Source organism: Trematomus bernacchii, unplaced genomic scaffold, assembly GCF_902827165.1.
Source record: "Trematomus bernacchii unplaced genomic scaffold, fTreBer1.1, whole genome shotgun sequence".
Lineage (NCBI taxonomy): Eukaryota > Metazoa > Chordata > Actinopteri > Perciformes > Nototheniidae > Trematomus > Trematomus bernacchii.
In genome coordinates, this window is record NW_022987739.1 from 16,081,841 (window position 1) to 16,104,605 (window position 22,765).

The 22,765-nt window shown below is 39.7% G+C and overlaps 1 protein-coding gene across 3 annotated transcripts in view; it reads left to right on the top strand.

The window, feature by feature from the left end:
* The window catches only part of dmrt2b (doublesex and mab-3 related transcription factor 2b), a 28,511-nt gene that overhangs the window by 2,418 nt on the left and 3,328 nt on the right, over window positions 1–22,765 (top strand). The window contains exons 1-2 of one of the 3 annotated variants that reach the window (XM_034146144.1): window positions 21,750–21,856; window positions 22,298–22,681. In XM_034146144.1, the coding sequence (XP_034002035.1) occupies window positions 22,298–22,681 (384 nt within the window). In that variant the 5' untranslated portion in view covers window positions 21,750–21,856. Of the gene's footprint in view, window positions 1–21,749; window positions 21,857–22,297; window positions 22,682–22,765 lie in introns of those variants that run through there. The other 2 variants (XM_034146143.1, XM_034146145.1) reach the window with 2 other exon arrangements.

Here is a 22,765-nt window from a genome sequence, read left to right on the forward strand (position 1 = left end):
TTCGTAATCGTTGCAAGCCATAATCGTAATTGCGATTAAAATACGATTAATTGAGCAGCCCTAGTTTAAAGACTATAAATGTAGCTACATAGACATCCTTGCCTTGACTTATTCAATAATTAGAATGACTTAAGCATTTTAAGAGGTACAAACATCAAGAAAGGGAACTTATCCACATGATTTGGAGTTGATAACTTCTAAATGAGTGCTAAACAGACACATGTTTGAAGACTCCTCTAAATCCACCTCGACTGACAGCAATATCTGAAGTAAAAGAAACAGTGTTCAGTAAATGCCCTTTCATGTGCTCGCCAGAAAGCAGATTATACTTAAATGGAGAGATGAAACGCCACCCTCCTACAGTCACTGTATAAAAGATCTGATGCTGTCCGTGCCGTTAGAAAGGATCACATTTACTTTGAAGGACTCCACTGACTGATTTCTTATTTAAAAAACGGAAAACCATTCATCATCTGTATATTCAGCGTTTTTGGTTATACAGTTATTTAGTTTGGGTGTTGCTGAGCGCAGCAAAAATACTCCTGAGTAAAAATATATATGTAGGGGGTCTATGATTGATCATACAGACATTTATTATAAACATGTAATGTGAAACATCAGATGAAACTATTTTTCATCTCTGTTTCTTACTTTCAAAAGTTTCTTTTTGCCTTTTTTGTCTCTGCTTTCCCATGAAAAGAACACATGCTACAGGTGTTTTAAGTTAGAAAGTAGCATTGTGGAGATTGTGATAATCTGTGTGATAACATTTGATTCAGTGTCATCAACAAAACACCTTTTTATATTTTGATGTATACCAGCAGCAACAAAGACATAAACAAGTTTAGTAGTTAGTTTAGGTGTCTCTAAGCAATCAAATCTTAGAAGACCATATTGCTGCCTGCAAGCCAAGTCATACTGTATAGGACAAGTATACCCTGTGCTTATTATCTGTTAAACACAAATTAGCATTTTCAGTCAAGTTTAAAACCTTGGGAGGAATTATAGTTGATAGATGTGTCTTTTTAATAAGCATAGATCATGAGATGTTTCTGCTCATGTGTCGGCGTGTCCTTTGTTTTTGTAACTTACATGGATCTTTGACATGTTAAGTTAAAAAATGACAATAAGGACCTAGCAGCTAGATGAGCAACACATGTAGTCAGATAATATAGACATTTCATTTGAGAGAAAGAGCAGGGACACTAAAAAAACGAATGCATGATTTCTAATATTCAGTTACTTGAAAACCTATTGGCAAACTTTTATATGAGTATTATACCTTTTTCTCCTTTAACTTTGAACACAATAAATCAATGAGGACAGCGTAGCGACACTAAAAAGAGTTAAAATGTGATAACCGCTAAGTGGTAATGAAGTGATCTTTGCTGAGCTTTATTGAAAGCATTAAGATATCGTTTTTTTCTAATAGAAATACCAATAAATCACCGTTCTCCATCTCCCTATTGAGTATGTAAGAGAACAAAGGTTTTGCCAGATATTTAATACATCTGTGTGAATATGAAGGATAGATGTAAGTTACCAGAAATAAGAAGCTAGAGGCTCGGGGCAGAGCTGCAGAGAACTATGTGATCTTTATTTGAGATGACATGACCACCACTTCTGTCTGATAGGATTGATTTTCTCTTTCTCATTTTATTTCTCCATCTGCTCCGACACTGCCCTCTCAGATATTTATGTGCAGCGCCATGGGTCCATCTCTAACCTCAACCTCAAGTCCTAAATCGGATTATGCTTTAGCCAATCTCTGTGCAACGCAGCTCACAATCCACAGTTTCTCTGTCCGTGTCAGACACCACGGTCACTCTCGCTCTCATTTTTTGTCTTTATCTAGGATAGTCAATCTTTTTATAAATGCACGGGCAGAAATAAAAACAACATGCCAACAAATTATCAAAGGAACACACTCAATGTGCTACAGACAATAGAAAATGGGTATACCCAAAAATTATCAAGTCATGCTTAAAGGGCCAATTTTCTCATCTCCAACAATGTCTCTTTATAGAAATAGTGTCCGTCTATAATCCAGAGGCTTTTCTTGGCAACTAAAAAGTACACTAATTCAATCTCACAATAATATCTGAATTGTGGAAATATGATTATCTGATATTTGGCTGATCCGACCTTTTAAAGAGTAACATGATATTGCAGTGATTGTATTTTGTTATTCTTGTACCAAATACTTAATTTTTGGTTGTATTTAAATGTTCTTACCTAACTTGCATCGATTTCAATGAAATAACAAAAAAGCTAAGCCCACACATTACCACCATGACATGATCATTTCCAGGGACAGATAGCATCAGGCCTTTCCTTCCAAGTGAGTGTGACAATGATATGATTTGGCAGGGATCAGGCTTAGACACAGGGCAGTGGGCCTGGAACTGCATATAAACCCACATGTTTGCTGTTGCTATTTGGGGATTTGACTGAAACGCTCTAGGAGATTCAACAGATTTGATAGAGGAGGGAATTTAAGCACACAGTCTTTGGTGTGGAAATCATGCTTCGTGCTCTGGAAGGCAGATGGGAACCAAAAAGGAAAACAGCCTCCACTGCACAAGTGATATGCAGTGTGATTGTGCAACAGAGAGAAACATTGAGGTTTAAAGAGTAATTCAAAGAATGAATCAGAATCAGAATCAGAATACCTTTATTAGTCCCACAGAGGGGACATTTGCATCGTTACAGCAGGAAAGAGCCACAGACAGCTTAATGTTACCTATGTTAAGAAACGGTTTTAGATCTTACTTTCCTTCTTCTTTGATATATTTAATTAAGATGTCTTTCAAATGATCCATGAAACACCTTTATCTGCTTATATTTCCTTTACTATTAATGCCAGTATGTAAAGTGAACTCTTAAACATGTAGATAAATCATCATGAGACAAGTCAAACACACCGGTTGGTGTCCTGATAATCATGGACAAGGCTCTTTCTGTAGCAGGTTGTTCACATATAAGAGGTGCTTCACTTCCATGGGATGTGACTTTCATGCAGAATATGACTAATTATGCTAATTCTTTCTACTTGACAACAGGCGCAGTGCATTTTCTGTGTTGAAATCCACCCGGGGCTCTAGCTGTTTGGAATCCGCTCCATTGTCATAAAGACTGATGAGGACAATGAAGGCCGCAGAGCACATCGTGTTGTTCCTCTGATTAAGATGTTGGCTTGCAGCAGCACCACACTCCACACAAACTACTGCAAGCACAGCTATAAACAATCAATGCTTACTCCCGCTAAATTAATTATTAGTCTAAAAACTTGATTTTGGACTTGTTAGATTGCATTGATAAATCCAGTGTTCCGTATACAGTCTCATCCCATAATGTGTTCATTGCTGAGAAGGCAACACATTCGGAGCAGTTTTAACATTGCTCTCTCTGTGCCTCCCTCTGCTCTTAACAAAATCTGTTCCTGCTCCTTCCCTCATGTTCTCTCTCTCCTCCTACCAACTTGACCATTTACAGAAGCTGTGCACTTGGTTATGTTGTGATGAATAATTGATTCATGTATATGATATTGAACCATAGGAAGCTAGGGAAACATCACTTATACATGATTCGTAACCCTCTAAACTCAGAGAGAATGTTCAGGCCTGCAGGAGCCCGCACTGACATTCAATATTTAGTATAAAACACAAACTTCAACAGAGTACAATTGTGTTCTTTATATGCAAATGCTTCTGATTTAAGCCTATAGGGTGACATTAAGGATTTGGTTTCAAGATTTAAGCTTTGAGTGGGTTATAATTGATATCCAAAGGGTATACAAAACGATATTGTCCCTAGGATGAATACAGTTCTACTTAACTTATTTCTGTGGCTCTGGAGAAATAGGGAATCATGGTATTTTAGAAAAGAGATTTAGGAGACAATAAGAGTAAAGGACAACTTGCTATAAATTGCATTTTAGGATATTACCCAGATTTACAGTCACGGTTTAATAAAAAATTGTTATTTTGATCTGTATTTTGTGAATCTCCTAACTTTATGAAACACAATAGGTTGTCTATTCTTGTATATTAATAACTATGTCACATTTATTGTATGTTTCCTGAAGGTAAACCTATGTTGTCCTGTTTACAGCTGTTTTGTGATTGAGTGAGCAGAGGATGAAAAAAGAAAGAGAGACATATAGGTAAAAGACTGAAGACATGGGGTGGGGATTGGGGGGGGGGGTCAAGGGGGGCAAACATGATGGGAGATAGGGGAGATAGGGTGAGAGGGTGAGAAGGAGAAACAAATAGAGAGATGTGATTAAATGCCTGAGACCCAGGAGGGGATATCCATTTCACTTGTCACCAGACAGTCACGCAGTTCTGGCCAATGAGAAACCAACACATGCTAATTGCCAGTTAGGGAGCCTGTCAGTCATCTGGAAATGCCGCCTGAACCTAATTTGCATAATTTCCCATATACCCTGCCAGCCGGCTCCGTAACACTCAGCGGCCCCAGTGAAGGTTGAGTCTCTGTTGTCACATTTGACTTTCTTGGACAGCGATTACCCTCCAATCGCAATTTCCCAGTTAGAAATGTGTTCATCTTCTTGTGTCTCGTTTGCATTTGCACCCGCGTGAGTGAACATGCATGTTGGGTGTGTGTGTGTGTGTCAGTACAAGACAAGTGTATACACCCAATTGGCTAGTGGCTGGTATACAGTGAGAAGGCAGTAATAACAATGGTGTCAGACAGCCCTGAGTGGACCCCATTATCATTGCCTTGTTAAATTGGCTAAATGCTGGGAATAACACAAACACCCTCACACATCCTATTCTATGTTGTTGTTGTTGTTGTTAAGAAGGTAGTAAGGGAAATCTTAAAATGATCACTTTTTTACCACACAGTATTTGTGTGGTAGAACAATTCCAGCTGTGTGTGACTGTGTGTTTTTGCATATGGGTTTGCATTATGCTGTTGTCTGAGTGGGTGGCAGATGTCTGCAGATGCAAATGTGCCCTATGCTATTTTATATGATTTGACAACTGAAACAAAAGCGTCCGCCCCCATGGCTCCCTGTCTGCCTGTCAAATAATGTCACCATTCTTCCATTGTGCCCCCCCAAACTGCAAAATCACTGTCACCACCAGCATAACAAATGTTTATTGAGACAACAATGGCTAACCGTGATGGTTTTAACCTCTTAACATGATGTCAAATGAACCAATCTAAAAATAAATGGACTTTGGGAACGGGGATGAGGCAGAGCCATAAGTGCATTTACAGGTACCTGGTAAATTAAGATTTTATTCTGAAGACCTCCTGTCAAATTAACACACACACACACACACACACACACACACACACACACACACACACACACACACACACACACACACACACACACACACACACACACACACTTTCTTATGTGTTTGTGTGGGTGGCTGCGGTATAGCAATATGTATGTTTGGGATATATCAAATGGTTGTGTCACTTTTGACAGTTTTTATTACCATCGTGATGAACATAAAATAGGATGTATATATGTAAAATGTGTAGATGAAATATGAGTACAGTACACAGAAGCTTCTGTTGGAAACACATCCATTACGAGGCAACAACTGTTACAGTATACGAGTGGCAGCAGACTGCTGGCCATAAATGTCCCGGGGGATATCACATCTCAAAGTGAGAGAGTCAGGACTGTGTCTCGTAGATCACAGTCAGAGGCAATCTCACGCTCAGCACTGAAATAATAGCTTTCTTCAAAACGACTCATTTTTCTTTCCTTTTCTCAGTAACTCAGCTTTTTTTGTCCGTTAGACTTCCTTTTAAACTAGTAGTGTATTCTGTTTGTGTCTTTGTGTGTGTGTTCCCGCAGGGGTGCTGTGTGGAACATGACTTACCACCAAAGTGGAAAAGAAGTGACTGTACAAAAACAAATTCATGGATTTCCCTGAAACTTCTACTTTGTATGCATTGCTGTCTTTCTCCCTCTTTTTCTAATAAATACAGTATGAAATATTAGATTTTCCCCTTCTCACTTTCCCCCCTAATCCACATCTCTTATCACTAACTGTATGCCATCTCTGTCTCCCTTAATGCTTCGTGAGTCATGACACTCTTTCCTCAAACCATCCCTCTTCCATTCACTGTACAAAATACAAATTAAATATCTTTACTAATTTGAAATGTATTCTGTGCTTATAACTTAAAATATAGCAATGGCAAATTATTTTATTGGTACAATTAGTTACAAAGAAATACAGGAAAATGTCCTGTTCTATAATTACAATGCAGTAACTCATTGCAATGGAACAATATGTCAAAAATATAAGTCAATATATAATTTTCTATGCTTATTAGTTCGGCATTCAAATTCAATTTTTGTATTTGTAACTGAATTAAGTGCAGCACATAGCAAAATATTCAGATTCTTATGAATATGTTCTTTTAAAAGGTGCTTGAAAAGTACTTCTAAATCATACAAAATGTATTCACCCAATCCAAACTACTACATTTCATATGATTTATTCGATTAAGATATGGCTGAATTAGGATTGAAATAACCATAACATAATAATTGTGGCTTCATGCATGGCCCCATAATAAGATCGTGTTGTAAAGGTATAGGTTTTCAGATTAACCAGTAAACGGATGAAAAAGTAGGGACACTTTGCATGCAAATGATATGCATTAACTGAATTAGCAATATTTAATATAACCCAATCTCAATCCGATAGAAGGATAATTACTTTTTACTAGTTAAAGTATCACTTTATATGCACCAGTAGCTGCTATACTACTAGTCTCATCTTCATCTGATGATGTTAATGATGTCTACAGCTCCTCCGACATCTCCATGCATCTGTTTTACATTTCACCATCAATTCACACTAATTACCCTTCACTCTATCCTCCACCATTCCTCATTTCAGCCTTACACTGTTGTTCCCTCCTAAAAGTATTTCTAATGGTATAAGTGGACTGCAGAATTTTGTCTCCAATATGTCAGCAGCACCAACTTGTCCAAGTTATTAGCAGGCCATTACAGCCTTCAACCAGCAGCCTCTGCCTCAAGCTCCTCCATCTGATCGATTTCCCCTTCTCTGCCACGCTCACCATTTTATAGCCCTATTTTCATAGCTTTTTGTTATTTATTTTCCCTTTGCACATTAAAGATGAAACAGAAAGCCTGGGATGGGATTAAGACAATACATCAGCTGGTCCAATATCTTTTCTGAGAAACCATTAGCACATTTATTTCATAAACAAGCTGTACCCAAACACTGTACAATTTACACAACAGTCTACAAAATGAATCTCATGCATGCTTGAGTAACACTTTAGTTTAAACCCCTATTTAGTATTTATAAGCTATAAATAAACAAGCGATAAATGGTTTCTAACACTGTAAAACAGTTGTTTTTTGTGATATTTCAACCAATCTCGCAAGCTTGACACAACTTTGACGCTCGATTCTTACATGAATAATTTCCCCCCTAATTATAAAGCATTCATTGGGTTTTTATATAATGTTTATCAATCCTTATTGGGAATGGTTGGATATAATGCATTGTTCCATTGTACCTTTCCTGGCTCCATTGTCCATTGAAAGGTATGATGAAGAAGTGTTACTGTCAACAGTCACTGTTACCATGCAACATAATGGATTAATTATACCTCCTGCATATACTTATCCACACAAACTGACGTGCCCTGTCACTTATAATAGCCAGCCATGTCTGTCCTGCTGTGTTCCTGATAGAATAAGCCATATCTATCAACTTTAATATCTCCCTCAACATAGCTGTGAAACTTTAATGTCTGCATAACAGAGGTACACAGGCGCAATCATTCTCTACTGTTTGACTTGGCTCACAGCAGAAATGTTTCAATCAGTAAAGATTCACACTTCATCAGCAGCTCGGCTGTTTATGATTTCATTTGAATAAAAGGACTTTTAATGTGTTATGAGGTGATGCTTTTAGTGCATGTGGGAAGATTTAACACTTGTTCTCTTTAAACAGGTCAGAGGTCAGATTCAGCAACATGAATTTAGTGTTTCCACTTGAATACAGACTGTGATCCAGTTTATTAACTACATCAATGCTGGCTGCACAACATTTAATTGTTACAAAAACAAAACTGAGCAGGATTATTGCCATATAATTCCATACTTTAACGAATGCAGAAGTAGGTCATGAACACGTGATGAATCTGTTTCTCCTGGTTGAAAAACCTTACGAAAACATGTATGTTTACGATAGCCTTCATAATGATTTATTCAGGTATGGGTGGATGAGCTCTGGAGCAAGTGTGGAATATAAATCCAGCATAAAGGTAACTCTGCTTATGATTGAAGTATTCACTTTCAACTCACCTTTAAAGTCTTTAACGATCAATAAAGGTTATACTTCTACTTCTTCAAACATTATGAAATTGTGATGAAATCATTATTTTCTCTATATTTGCCACAATCTGGATCAACCCATACTATCCCACACTTAGCAAGAGATTTTGTCTTTGAAGCCAGGATCTATCAAAGGCTCCCATGCAGCTGCCAAGCCAAAGCACCTGAGGTGAAGGTGAACTGAGGCCGGGAGAGGAGTACAGAAGGGAGGGGAGAAAAGGCAGGTACACAGTACATTTCTCTGAGTAAAATTGACTCAAATTGAAGAAAATATTACTCTAAAAATATTACATTTGGTCCCAACCTATATAGAGTAAAATGTACTCTTTGTTCTGAGTTGTATTTTTAGAGTTCATTTTACTCTATTATGTGCTTAGATTTGACTCTGCTTAATGGTTATTTACTCTATGTAGTGTATATTAAAAACAGCTCTACTGCCATTTTACTCATAATAGAAGGTCATTTTACTCCCAATCGAACGTCATTTCACTCCAATAGAAGGTCATTTTACTCAGAATAGAATAAATGAACCATAATGATCTTTACAATAAAAAAGGTCAATAAACCAAAGTGCTTAAGGAACATGAGTGGGCGTGTGTGAAGCTGACCATTGAGCGGCCCGACCAAGCAAGAAGGCAGAGGCAGAGAGTTCAAATACAACCTGGTGTGGGCATTTATTCCTCTTTGTGGTACAGGATACACAGCCTCAATATGACTGTCTCACGTGAACACAGTCACCAGCACCAAGGATCTCACACACACACACACTCACACACACACACACACACACACACACACTCACTCACTCACTCACTCACTCACTCACTCACAGAACAGAACCTAAATACACACAGGACTAATCAAACCAACAAGACACAGGTGAGGAGGGAGGAGAAACACAGGGCACCAGGTGAACGCAATCACCAGCAACAGACAAGGCAGGAGGGGGAACACTTTTCAAACTAAAACAGGAAACAGAGACAGACAAACTAAAACATAGACAGATCGTGACAAATATATGCATAAATTACATATAATCACATGCTTCCTGTGCAATGTTTTAGCGTGGAACAAATGAATATACTTCGCCAATAATTAAGCTATATAATCCGTAACGGAGACCGAGATCTATGGCCCCAGAGATCACCTCCGTTACAGCGTGGTCATGGTTTAACTCCAATAGAATTGACTCTGCATTTTTGATCGCACTCTAGAAGCTATGAGTAATAAATACACTCCAAAATGATTAAATACCATTATTTCAGAGCAAAATAGTAATTACTCTGGAAAAAATACTCACCAATATTTCCTGTGTACAGGTGCATTACTGCTTCTCAGTCTGTGCCTTCTTCTGATGATGTTCACATATGTGCTGCTTGAACACAATTGTCTCCTGTTTACTGTTTTAATAGCTTTAGTTCATCGGATCTTCCAAAGATATTTGAGTTGAATCCCATACCTCAGGTTACTCCATTGGACTACCCTTTTATAGGATTTATTTTTGATATAATATTATCTGCATCCATTTAAGAACAAGTATGAATAGGACAAATGTATTCTTGTTTTTGTCACTTTGAATTGGAACTGTACATATACCAATTGGTAAAAAGATCTCTGCTTATATGGAGAGACTGTCCTCCCAAGTAAAATTACATAATCAGTTGCTTCAGAAAGTCTCCCAAAAAGAGAAATGTTTAAATTCAAATGACAAAGCTGATAGGAGCAAAAGAGGGAAGGCAGAAGAAGGATGGTCATTTTTAGGTCAGGGTTAATAGTGAGGGAACAAAATGTTAGACTTTACAGACATCACAGTTTTCCATTTCTAACACTAGAATTAGATTTCTTTGAACCATGCCGCTAACCGTGACCTTGACCAAATGAGACAAACCAAACCTTGCTTCCATTTGGATGAAAATGAGTTATATTCCCATTCACCTCCTAAATCCCCACATCCTTTGTTTTCACTCCAGTATACACATTTCACACACAAGTTGTTGGTTGAAGCATGAGCAGAGCAACTAACTGGGAGAAATGATACCCAGACAACATTGTTGGGTTCGATAAAAGGGGAACACATTTTTTACTTCATTTTGGATTTAAACATAGGACAAGACCACTTTTGACAAAGAAAGGGATAAAGATATGATGTAAAGAGCATATTAAGACTAAAACATACAGTATTAAAGATTGAATACATTAGAAAGAAAATAAGACATTAAACTGACTCTCTTTATAGTCTGAGTGTACGAAGAGTTGTTTTGGTACAGTTGACCTATCATATTTTTACTCCATATCTTTTGAAGTTGGAAGAGTTCCAGCGGCTCCGGATGAATCCTGTCTCTAGTTGTCTTCAAAGAGTTATGATGTCAAATCCTCGATGTCTTAAACATATTTAATCCATTTCTTCTCGCCCTCTCCTGCTCACACACTGAAGCCAGGATACACTTTGTTTTCAACTGCCAAAGGAAAGATGGGGAGGGGAGGTGTAAATGACGGCTTATAGTTTTCCTTTTCTCAGGGCCTGCTTTCTCCCTCCCTCTCCCAATGTCTCTGCGTCTCTATCTCTCACGGAGTCTTCCATATGGAGAATGGTATCATTATTCAGGGGCAGGCAGCCATCCAGACAGAGAAATCAACAATTAGGACCCAATAAAGTGGAAAAGAATATTTCTGTATGCTAATGAGTTTACCAGCAGCCCTAGTAGAAGCTGATTAGGCTGCTTTCCCACTCACACCAAATATTGCTATTATTATTTATTCCATTTATGTTCAAATCCATTCATTCAATCCGTCAGAGCATTTATCGGGCCACAATGTGTGGCAAGCGCCTTTGGTGGGCTTTGAAAAAAAGTGACGGACGAGGAAAGAAAGCTAATTTGATTCATGAGTAGATTTAATGGAATAAACAGTGAAGCGTGAGAGTATCTATAATGTACCCCCAGCAACTGTTCTCCATACATTTCCCCCAGCTGTCACAGGCAGTCGGCAGAGAGCAGAGACTTGAACATACTATAGTTTTTCATCTGAGAGAGGCAGTGAGGGCAGACGCTTAAGAAGGGCAGGTTGTTCAGAGAAACCATACCTCTGCCTTCCTCCAACGCACGTATCATGATCAAACACAAGAATGTGAAGAGCAGGCTCACAATTAGCATCCACTCATCTGCACAGCCTCTCTCTACCTGCTTTTTCTTGCTTTTCAAAAAGCAATTTAAAGCCAAATGTCAACGAATATTCTATAATAAGTATCTGAAGTTACTTTCAGTAGAGAGAAAGATGAAGGCTGTTTGTGAACAACTTGGATGTTTCCGTGTTTTCATTTTTTCTAAAGCCTGCAGAGCCGTGATTATCTTTATTAGATTTTTGTGTATTTGTGTAGTTGGTGCATCCCACCTGAATAACATGACATTACAAACCATTTATTACAGCTCCATGGTGCCAACAGACATCCAAGAATAATCTCACATTTTGTCATAATGATGTGATTTGCATTGCAAAGCATCTGTCAGAGATCTCTGCTGAATCTGCCATGGACCTCATCACCTCCACAGTAAGCTAAATCCACTGAGTTCCTGACTAAGAACTAACTTAGAACAAGTACTGAGAAATTCAAATGTGCCTCTTGCTATTTTAGGCCAAAACAGAGCATTTCATTTAACTTTTAGACCTTGTGATAAATACATTTGAGTAATATTTTCAACATTTAAATATGTATCTTTGGGGGCTCAAGTGCATCTCTCTTGCTGGAGAAGTGTGAGGTAAGCAAGAGAAATGGAGCTCTTGTTGTTATCGTTAATTATTCAAAACATATTGAACTGCATTTTTGCTAGGCTTAGCAGACCTGTGTTTTATAAAATGCTGCTTATTCATCTGAAAGCTCATTACACTATTAATTACACAATACAGTGTGCTTTGCTTTGTGTCTGAAGGGATATTGCTTACAATTCATAAAAACACACCTTCAGTGAGATAGTCTGAGACAACGTGGAAGACAAAAGAGCCAATAAACCTGAAGAAACAGATCCAATCTGATACGCGAGGGAGAGGGAGCGACTAAATTGGGAGCCTCTTGTTCTGCTGTTATTGCAGCACAGGGTATCTCATCTCTGGAAGTAAGATGCGCCTTTGAATCTCACGCCAGTCAGGAAGACAATGGATCAGAGGTGGGGAGATTGGAAGAAAGAGGAGTGTGGCGGGGGTACCCTTCCTCAACCTGCCCCTGTGGATGCTCAGATGTTGTCTGCAGGAGAAAATGATGATCGGGAAAGATGGGGATGATAATGAGAGAGGGAGGGAGGTGGGGACTAAAGAGAAAAAAGTGAGAAAGGGACATCCATGGAGGGGGGCGGGCATGAGATGCGGTGCGAGGCGCTGCTGTGTCTGCATTATTTAAAAGCTCTCATTAACCTGAGCCCGAAACACACAAAATCAATAGTCAACGCAGAGACACAAAGAATTTCTGGGGGCTCCCTGGGCAGACTTCAGGATCATGGTGAGATATAATTGCAAAGGAGGGTTAAATTCATTCAGCAGAGATAACACACTGCTGGGTGTAGGTCAGGGATCACCTGTCTTGCATTGATTTGGCCTGAAACCAGATGTGTTAAATAGAACATTGATCATTGTCTGTGAGTTTGTGTGATGAGGCACGTCCCCAGATCATTGATGGTCCAGAAGGAGCTTTGTTTGCGTTAGGAAAGTCACCTTAAAGAAGAAGTCAGGGTGCTCTGTGGGTGAATCACAGATGCATGTTTCGTTGAGCGGCCGATTCATATTATGAGTTTTAAACTGAGTATTTTACCCCGCCTCATTGGTTTTCATTTATGTTCATAAGATCATGACCAACTTGTCACATTTCATTAATATCATTTTCAATAATTTCCTCAGCAGTGCCATGCAGTGAATATATAATCTGACAGCACACTGACTCATTTTGATTGAGTCATGCAAACAGCATCGCTAGTAGAGAGATGCCTAACTGTCTCTCTGCTGCATGACTGTTGGAGCATAATTGGTCAGGGCAATGTTTAAAGAAAAATCAAGATTTATCTTAAAAGTGAGAATAATTAATGTTATATTTTCTGATCAGAATGTTGGTTTACAGGCACTTCCTCTGCATTCTCTCAATTATACGTAAACAGATTTTACTATATTTCAGTTTGGCTCAGTGGCTGATGAAATTAGCTCTGCTTAAAACCAAAAACAATGACAAAGAAGCATGAAAGACAAAAAGCTGGTTTCTGAAAATAACTTAGATAACTATGAAATAAAGAAAGGGAAGGCAATACAAAAAGAAAAAAAATAGAGAACAAAGGAGGAAGAGGATGGATTGGATGGCAGAAGGAGATGTTGAAGCCAACAGCGCAAAGTGTCGGCTCAAATGGACCGTGAGGGGGCAACTTCTGGCTCCTGGAGGATTTTCTTCAGGTCATCAAGCATCACATCATGGAGACACAAATGTAGCTATGGTCACAGCTATAGCCGGAGATCAACCCAGATACACAGATGCATCCAAAACCCCTCTGTACTTTCCTCATATATGAATCATTCTAAACCTTCATCTGGTCCTCCCCCATTCTCGCTTTATATTTAATTGTCTCTGTTTGACCGGGTTTCCAGTGTAACCCACATTCCTCAACAAAGCTATGATGTATCTCTACCAGTACTGTGTCTGTACCGAATGAGTGCTCACATTAACATTAGCACAACATCTCAAATGTGAGTCAGGATCAACTTCATCTGTTGCTAAAATATTCCTCAAAAAACCCATTATAGACTCATTTAAAAATCTGAGGTTGGATTCCACCCAATAGCAAACCATGTAATCCTAACCAGTGTCAGGAGGGGCGTGCAGTTCTGGTTTTGTTGCACAGTAGACGAGCGGGCGACTTTGAATGTTCTTTTCACGAAACAATACCAGCCAAACCTACTGCCTCTAATATTTGTATAAAAACCCTATTTGGACAAGTTGAAGTAGGGTATAGAATCAGCAGAGACTCTCTCTTCATGTGTATGTGAATGTTTGTGTTGTTGTATACGGAAACACTTTTAATGCTTTCAGAGTATTAAAAGATTTGCAGAAAACAACCTGATTGTGTCCAATATGATGAGGTTAAAAGTGCATTTATTTAAGATAGCGTTTGTTCTGTCTTAACCGGCTTGACATACTCAAATAGTCTCTAAGGTGCAGGTAAAACCTAGCTTGGAATAACTGTCAGCTTAATGGCCTCTGCCTTATGCTGATAAGGTGTCTACTGCCTTTAGAAGTAGGTGGATAAAGGTGCTAAGCTTTTGTGCAAAGGCACCGTGAAACATAGCCGGTGTCTTTTCTATTTCTCTCTTTGAAGTGCATTGACATTCAGCTCAGGACTGTTTGAAAGTGCACCCTGCCTCCCAGCACATCTGTTTTCCTTCTCTAAACTTCAGCACACTGCATTAAGTTGGAACAGCACTCTTGTCCTTGAGTGGGACTTGCAGGTTGTCTGCCTATTGTGTTTAGTTTGAGGTCCTTCACAGGGCGATTGAAAGAGGGGCAAATAGAGGAGAACACGCTGGCAAGTCGAATGGTGGGAGCCAAGGAGTCTGTCAAACTCCATCTCTGCTACGAAAATGGAAGTAGATGGACACAACTCTCAGTACAACCGCAGGACGGAGAAAAAAAAGGGAAGGGAAGAGGAGGGCTTGTGACGGGAATACCACAGCACCATGTCACTGCTGATGACAGTTCATTTGTGAGTGAGTCAAAAGGCTTCGAGAGATGTACTCCACTGCAGACAGTATAGCTGATGGTCATAATAAGGCGGGTACTTACCTGCTTTCCATGGACATACTGCACAACATCATGCATGTGCCACTCCATTATGTACTCGAGCTACAGTAGCCACTTGTCACGAGTATACAAGGAGTGGACCCAAAAGCACGAATGCAGACACAGGATTCAAGTATCAAAAAGAGTCTTTACTTGAAAAGCAGTTATATTACAAAATATATATAGCTACAATAAAGAATCTACACGAATGCTTACCTAACAATAAACTAGAAAAATACTTTTACCTGATCTTACTATAACTAAATATGCGGACAATGACTGTAACAATACTAAGATGCAAATAGGATAACGCTGGAGAGTTTGGCAAAAGACACAAGACAATCTGGCAACAAACAAAGGGAGACAGGACACTATATACAAGAGGTAAGTGGACACAGGTGGAAACAATCAGGAGCGGGGCAGACACTGACGATGGCGGGAAAACAACCAAGGCAGGAAGAAAAGGGACCAGAAACGAGACAGGGTGAATACAAAATAAAACAGGAAGTGGAACATAAATATCTAAACTAACAAAAAACATTTACCACAGTTGCCGACGCACAACACCACTCACACATTCATACATCTGTTGACGGTTCTCCACAGAAAATTGAGAGCATTTGTGGTTTGCTGTAATGCCCTAAATACCAGGGTTTATGTTATTCTGACAAATTGCATCTTTTACTTATCCAATTCATGTATTTTTCCTAACAGAAGTAATGGTTGCAGTAGCATTATGTTATACCTTTGTTAAAAAGGAGCATTTGTTTAAAGGTAGGGTAGGTAAGTTTGAGAAACCGGCTCGAGATCGCTAGCATTTGAAAATACACAACCGGAGAAAATCTGCCACTTCCTTATAGAGCCCCTCCTCCAACACACACGAACGCGCACATGACCAATGAGGGCACGAGATAAGTTTGTGCACAGATGGAAGGCTGACAGGCAGGTAGGCCATCCAGTTATTTTAGCCGGGCTGGCTAAAATAATTGGTCGTGCTTTTCACAGTACTACGGCTTCCACAGATGACATTTTTTTATGGATTTTTTGTCAAAGCACTTAAGATATTCATTGCCATCGGGATGTTAAGAGCATTCCATGGAATATAACAAAAAGTGTATCTCGAGCCGGTTTCTCAAACTTACCTACCCCACCTTTAATTTAACAAAAAGACAATACTTTGATTGTAGTGGGTAATGTTCTCAAAAAGAGTGCATTGCTCTTTAACCTGTTAAGCCCGAGAGACCCCGGTACCGGGGCACTGCCGCAACATCTTGCAGGAAACAGTGTCTGAGGGCATGTTCATTTAATAAAACTATGAATGTTTTATATCCATGTAACGGGAAGAAACTCATCTAACTGATTTTTTTTTTTTTTTTTTCAAAAGAAAACCCACAATGCTAACACTGAGCCTCTGAATTAGCAACGAGCGAAAAATGCTAACACCTTACTGCACCGAATATCACTCACAAAACCTTATTATTTATCTTTTCACCACATCCAACACATCGTTTCACATCGTGAGGTGACACAGAATCGATTGACACCGACATTACCACTGAATTATATGTATTTGCGACGTTATAAGCAAACACGGACATCAAAACAGGTGACGCTAGGTAGCTAAAAATGCTAACATTTTTACCTTGGCTCTGTAGTCTCTCCAAAGTGGTCTTCAATGGCATTAAAACGATAAAAACGCTGCTGAAGTTAATCCATAGGTTAATCTAATGTGTCTGTGTCCCTTTGAAATGATTTCTGATAATCCATAAGCATTAAAACTGCTTTTACATTTCCAGATGTCAAAGCTAGAGATAGGTTCACTCTGATGGAAAATTACATGCGCGAAGCCCCCACCTTTTCTCTTCACAACGTGTATGTGTGGGGGACTCCCCCTTCGATTCTATTGGCTCTAACGGTCAGAAAGAGGTGTCAACCATCAAAATCGAGCAAGGGAAGCCAGAGATATGGAAAATCCACCCAAATGACCCCAGAAGTGGTTTCTTTTTACTAAATCTCTCTAAAAAGGTCAAATGTCACTTGTTTTGCATCAATCTTGATACAGGGTACTTATTATATGTTGTACTTTGGATTCCTAAAGCTTTTAGTCTACTAACCCATCATCCAAGGGTGGTTTTCACTATAAGTAAAACATTATTTTTGGACGGACACTATAATTTACAGTTTTTTACTATGGAAAATCAGAATTTTCTTTAAAATAAAAAACTACTATATTGATTCTGACTTTTCTACATCCAACTCACAGGTTTATCATTACTTTGAGAAAAAAGATTATTAATTTAACCCTTTTAGAAGGGAAGATATGGTAATTTGTTCTGGGAATGTCATTTTCGAGCCTGAGACCTGAAAAACAGGCTCTGGGCTTAACAGGTTAATGCAGTTCAAGGCCTGAATCCTCACCCAATCACTGCTCTCATTAGGGCTGCTTAAAAAAGGCACCTGTTGGCCTTTGTTCTTTCCTTTGGCTGTGTCTGTTATGGTCTCCTAAATCTCTGCTGTGTTATGCGGTTATGCTCACTTGCTGCTTCCTTACAGTTTGTCCTGTGGTGTTGTCGGTCCTTTATCTCCTTTTAACATCTAATTTATTATAAATAATAGTATTTAAACACACCACCCCACCACATCCTGTTTTGCAATCAAGTAGTCTTATCCATAATGTACAGGCAATGCACTGGCCATCTGGCCATTTAGCATTTAAAAAGGTAAACAAACAAATGAGTTAATGTTTCCCAAACACTATAGTGCAGCTTTAAGGACATTGTTAACAGAAACATATTTGCCGTAGGAAAAGGAGTGCAATCTTCTACTTGGTGATTTGTGGAACTGTCTTAGACTGTGTGCAAGACGTCATGTGTTTTTTTTTTTCATTTGTGAGTAATTCTGGACGTGTGTGTGGGTGTGAAATAGCCTTTGGCTATTACCATTCCCCTTGGGAACTGAAGTCCCTGGGAAAAGCTTGCTTTGATATTGCCTTCCTTGCTTCCTTTGAGTGCATCCTTTGATACATATGGGGTCAGCCCAGCTGCTGCTTTTCACCTGAAAGGTGGAGTTTCACCGAGAGTAAAATGCTCTCAGTATTTTAAAGTGTTGGCTCCTTTAACACTACCACTCCTCAGTCTATATACTAAAGGTTTCTGTTTGACAATAGTAAGACACAGTGTTTAACTGATTTTACATCTCTTGAAAGTAACTTACTTAAAGGGGACCTATCATGCAAAATGCACTTTTGTACGTCTTTTATACATGAATATGTGTCCCCGGTGTTCCAGGGAACTCACCAAGTGTCAGAAAACACAACCCTCTCTATTTTCCTCCATACCCAAATCTCTAAAAAAGGGGCTGCAACGGATCTGATAAAAACTGATCCAGATTTGAACACTGTCCTCACGTCAGGACGGTGGCGCTACGGCTATTGGGCCAACTCCACCAATCAGGAGGAGACAGCCACGGCCATTGCCGTTCGAAAGCGCTGGAGACGCTGTAGTACATATGCCAGGCCTGTAAGTGGCGCTGTAGTCTGCCACAAAAGCAGCGAAGAAGACTTGGTTACCATGGTTACCCTTCTGTTTATTCTCCGCTGTGGCTTTCTTTCTCCCTCCCCGAGGCAAGCGTTTGCTCCCGCTGCAATGCAATCCCTCCCCGTCGAGGCAAGCACTGCAATTCTCTCCGGTTAGTCCACCAGCAGATGACAAACACCCACCTCTCCGCCTCTTCCAAGGAACGAGGGGACTGTGCGGCAGAGTTTCAGTTTCAGTTTGTTTCGCCGGTCAAGATGTCCGTTAAAGTTTAAAGCCTTTGTAACCTCGAGACTGGACTATTGTAACGCTCTGTATGTGGGTATGGACCAGGCCTCAATTAAACGCTTACAGCTAGTCCAAAACGCGGCTGCACGTTTACTGACTGGTCACAAAAAGCGCGACCACATCACCCCTATTCTGGCCTCATTACACTGGCTTCCAGTTCGGTTCAGAATTGATTTTAAAGTCCTTTTATTTGTTTTTAAAGCCCTAAATGGGCTGGCTCCGGCCTATATAACTGAACTGCTCCAGCGCTACACCCCAGCCAGAGCTTTAAGGTCTGCTGATCAGCTGCTGCTGGTAGTGCCCAAGACCAGGCTAAAAACCCGAGGGCACCGAGCCTTCGCAGCAGCTGGCCCCAGGCTCTGGAACACTCTGCCCCTCCATGTGAGGTCGGCCCAGACCCTAGGGGTTTTTAAATCCACATTAAAAACACACTTCTTCTCTCTGGCCTTCTAATTAGAGCGGAGCATGACTCCTGACTTTTCTGTGTGTTTTATATCTGTTATAGTTATATCTGTTGTAATTTATTGTTGTTTATTGTGTTTTGTAGTAATGTGTTTTTTATTACATGTACAGCACTTTGGCTCGACCAAAAATCGCTTTTAAAATGTGCTTTATAAATAAAACCTGATTTGATTTGATTTGATAAATCTTCCGGACAAAATTAGAAAAGTGCCGGTCAAAGGTCTTCTTTGTTATTTATTGAGCTTTAAAACAAATGAATAACGACTCTATATAATAAAACACGGAGGACGGAGATCTCTTTTTCTCCCCCTCTTCTGACAGCCCAGCAGCTGATCAGAGCACGTCTCCCCTCTCCTGCAGGGGGGCGTGGTCAGCAGAATCAGACCCGTAGACAGCAAACAGCACATAGAGTGAAATGAGGCATGGCTAAAATGCATGATCTGTTTGGTATTTTGAAAACAGAAACGTATAAATATACCTTATATAGGTATGGCCCTACAATATATCATTTAAATATAGCATGATAGGTTTCTTTTAAATACCAGTCAATATGACATCTGCTGTCAAATTGTTAAATTATCAAAATATAGCTACACTATATCCATTGACTGACTTGTTTATATATTCTGAAGCACAGCTGGCTCTGGCTATCCTTCCTACATATCTAACATTTTACCTTTTTAACTTTTTATGAGCTGAAAACATCTTGAAATCTGACGGCAGGGCACTTCTGGCCAGTGTTTATCCTCGGATCATGACCAAAAGGGACTGGTCCTTTGCCATCTGAGACCATGAGCCTGAGATACTAAGGGTACAAACTGGTAAACAGTGTTGTAAATGTACCATAGACTGTATATATAAAGAAATGTACACATATTATTTACAGCTCAAGGACTAGACTTTTACACCTTTGGTTGGCTTTTATGTTGGTTTAGGCATCATGACATTTTTTTTTTTTTAACACAGTAAATATGTCTCTCAGTAATAGCACATAATATTACACATGGATATAATCTAAGTATGTATATATATTTACAGATGGATAAACTGTATGTGTGAGTGTGTATGTATATAAATATGAATGTAAATTACATTTATTGTGAATATATATATTTAAAGGCCCTGTGGAGGAGAGCAAATGTATGTGTATTTTTCTAATTTGGCGACATTGTGGAGATCTGACTAATAAATGCCTGTGGCCTTGGAAGGTTATACAAATGGAAATCACTTACCCTGGAAGAAATACCCTGGGTGTAACTACAGGATTGAACCAGTAGGGAGCACACTTTTCATACCATCCCAGTGGATTCTCCGGCGCTGTATTTTGGGTAATGGAAACATCAGTCATTTTCAAACAGAATACTAAACTGTGCTGTATTGACATTAAGTGGACACTGAAGAGGAAGTGAGTGCAGCATATCACCACAATGAAAATCACTGTTTGCATTATTGACCCTACACAGTCTAAGGACGAGAAAAGAAGCCTGTCTTAATAATACATTAAGAAAAGTATTAATAACAGCGTATTTTGCATCACATAAGAGTTACCTGAGATCAGTATTGCATTAATTTTCAGAAAGGTGAGAATTATAATTCGCTCCAAGTGAACCAGTGTTGAAAACACATGCCTACAAAAGCTTTCAGGGGGATGTTTTATGTATTTCAGTGGTTTTAATTATTCTGTTTGGCACAGAAATGGTGACACTAAACATCAAGAGACCCATTAAATCATTGGATTATTTAAAAGTAACATTAATAAATGAGTGTGAAGACTCCCAGGTATTATGAAAATGTAATTCTCTCTCCGTTGTCTGCCTCTCATTTCCCAACCAGGCTATTCTCCCCAAGGCACGTGCATAATTACTCCATATTGTATCAGTCTGGTAAAACACACAACTCACACATATATATGCAGCCTAACGGGCACAAAAGGTAATTTTATGTTTTAGCCTTTAACCCTCCATGCCAATCTCTGAATTATTCCACTAATAACGATTATAACAAAAAACGATTATAATTATGAATTGTAGTGGAGAATGTAGGCTACTACTCTTGTTAACATGTGTAAATTGTTGAATTATGTTAAGGAATTTTGCCAATTAATTAAATGCTTTTGGCATAGGCCTACTGCTATGTTCTTTACATGGGGATCTCTCGCCTATAATAATAAGGAGATTTGGGACTGGCAAGATATTTGGAAATCTGAATACAACTTTGAAGGTGGGCCGTGCAGGGCAGGTAGGGTTTAAAGGGAGAGGGAGTTGCATTTGCAACAAACGGGCTTCCTCTAAATCTTTGGTCACGGGTCCTTCCCCATGAGGTCTGCATTGTGGCCCGGTCTACTATGATCTTATTCTTGGAAAGAGCGTCAGCGAGCAGCTGAGAGAGGTGAGACACTTCAAACTTCTGGCGGTAGGCTGCAAAGTTTCCAACCTGAAAACAACGTGATGTTGCAGCAGCAGGCAGGACAGCACACCTCACGGCTTGGTGATCATCGGGAATCAATGTGATGTCAAATTGAGGGGCACAGACTCTAAACCCGGAATCATACTCTTATGCGTCGTGTTAATCCGATGTAAACTGATTTAGCCTACTTCAACCTGTTTAAACTACGTTTCAGTGCAGCACAGTTTGAATTGTATGCGTAAAACAACACCAGTTGTGATTTATCCTCTTTCTTCGAGGGATTGTTTTTAGAGTTAATTCGTTTTATTAAGTAGGCTAACAATCCAAATTTGTTTCGAAACCCTTTTCATCTTGTTGCCCTGCGTCAGAAGAAACGTCGTGATCCACGGATTAAAAGTGAGATTCCGGTGTTATTACTCATAGATGTCCTCTCAGTTGGAAGGAGGCCTGCAGCTGGAGAATACTGCAAAACTTGAAGAACTTAAATCCAAAGAGGAAGTTGACGTGACAAGCTCTGACGGATGCGCGGAGCGGCGCAGCTGCCGCGTGGACAGAGAGGAGACTAAAGTGGCGCTGTCTCCGGAGGGCCATCAGCAGAAACCACGCAAGATGACCCGGAGCCCCAAATGTGCCCGCTGTCGGAACCACGGCGTCGTTTCGTGTTTGAAAGGCCACAAACGCTTCTGCCGCTGGAGGGATTGTCGCTGTCCCTGCTGCCTGCTGGTGGTGGAGCGGCAGAGAGTCATGGCGGCGCAGGTCGCTCTGAGGAGGCAGCAAGCCGCGGAGGTGAGGGGCGCACAGGGGCAGGTGGGTGATGGAGACATGCTGAAGAACTAACAGATGGTTAAAGCTTAAGTCGATGATCATCAAGAGGCAAATGATTAAAGAGTG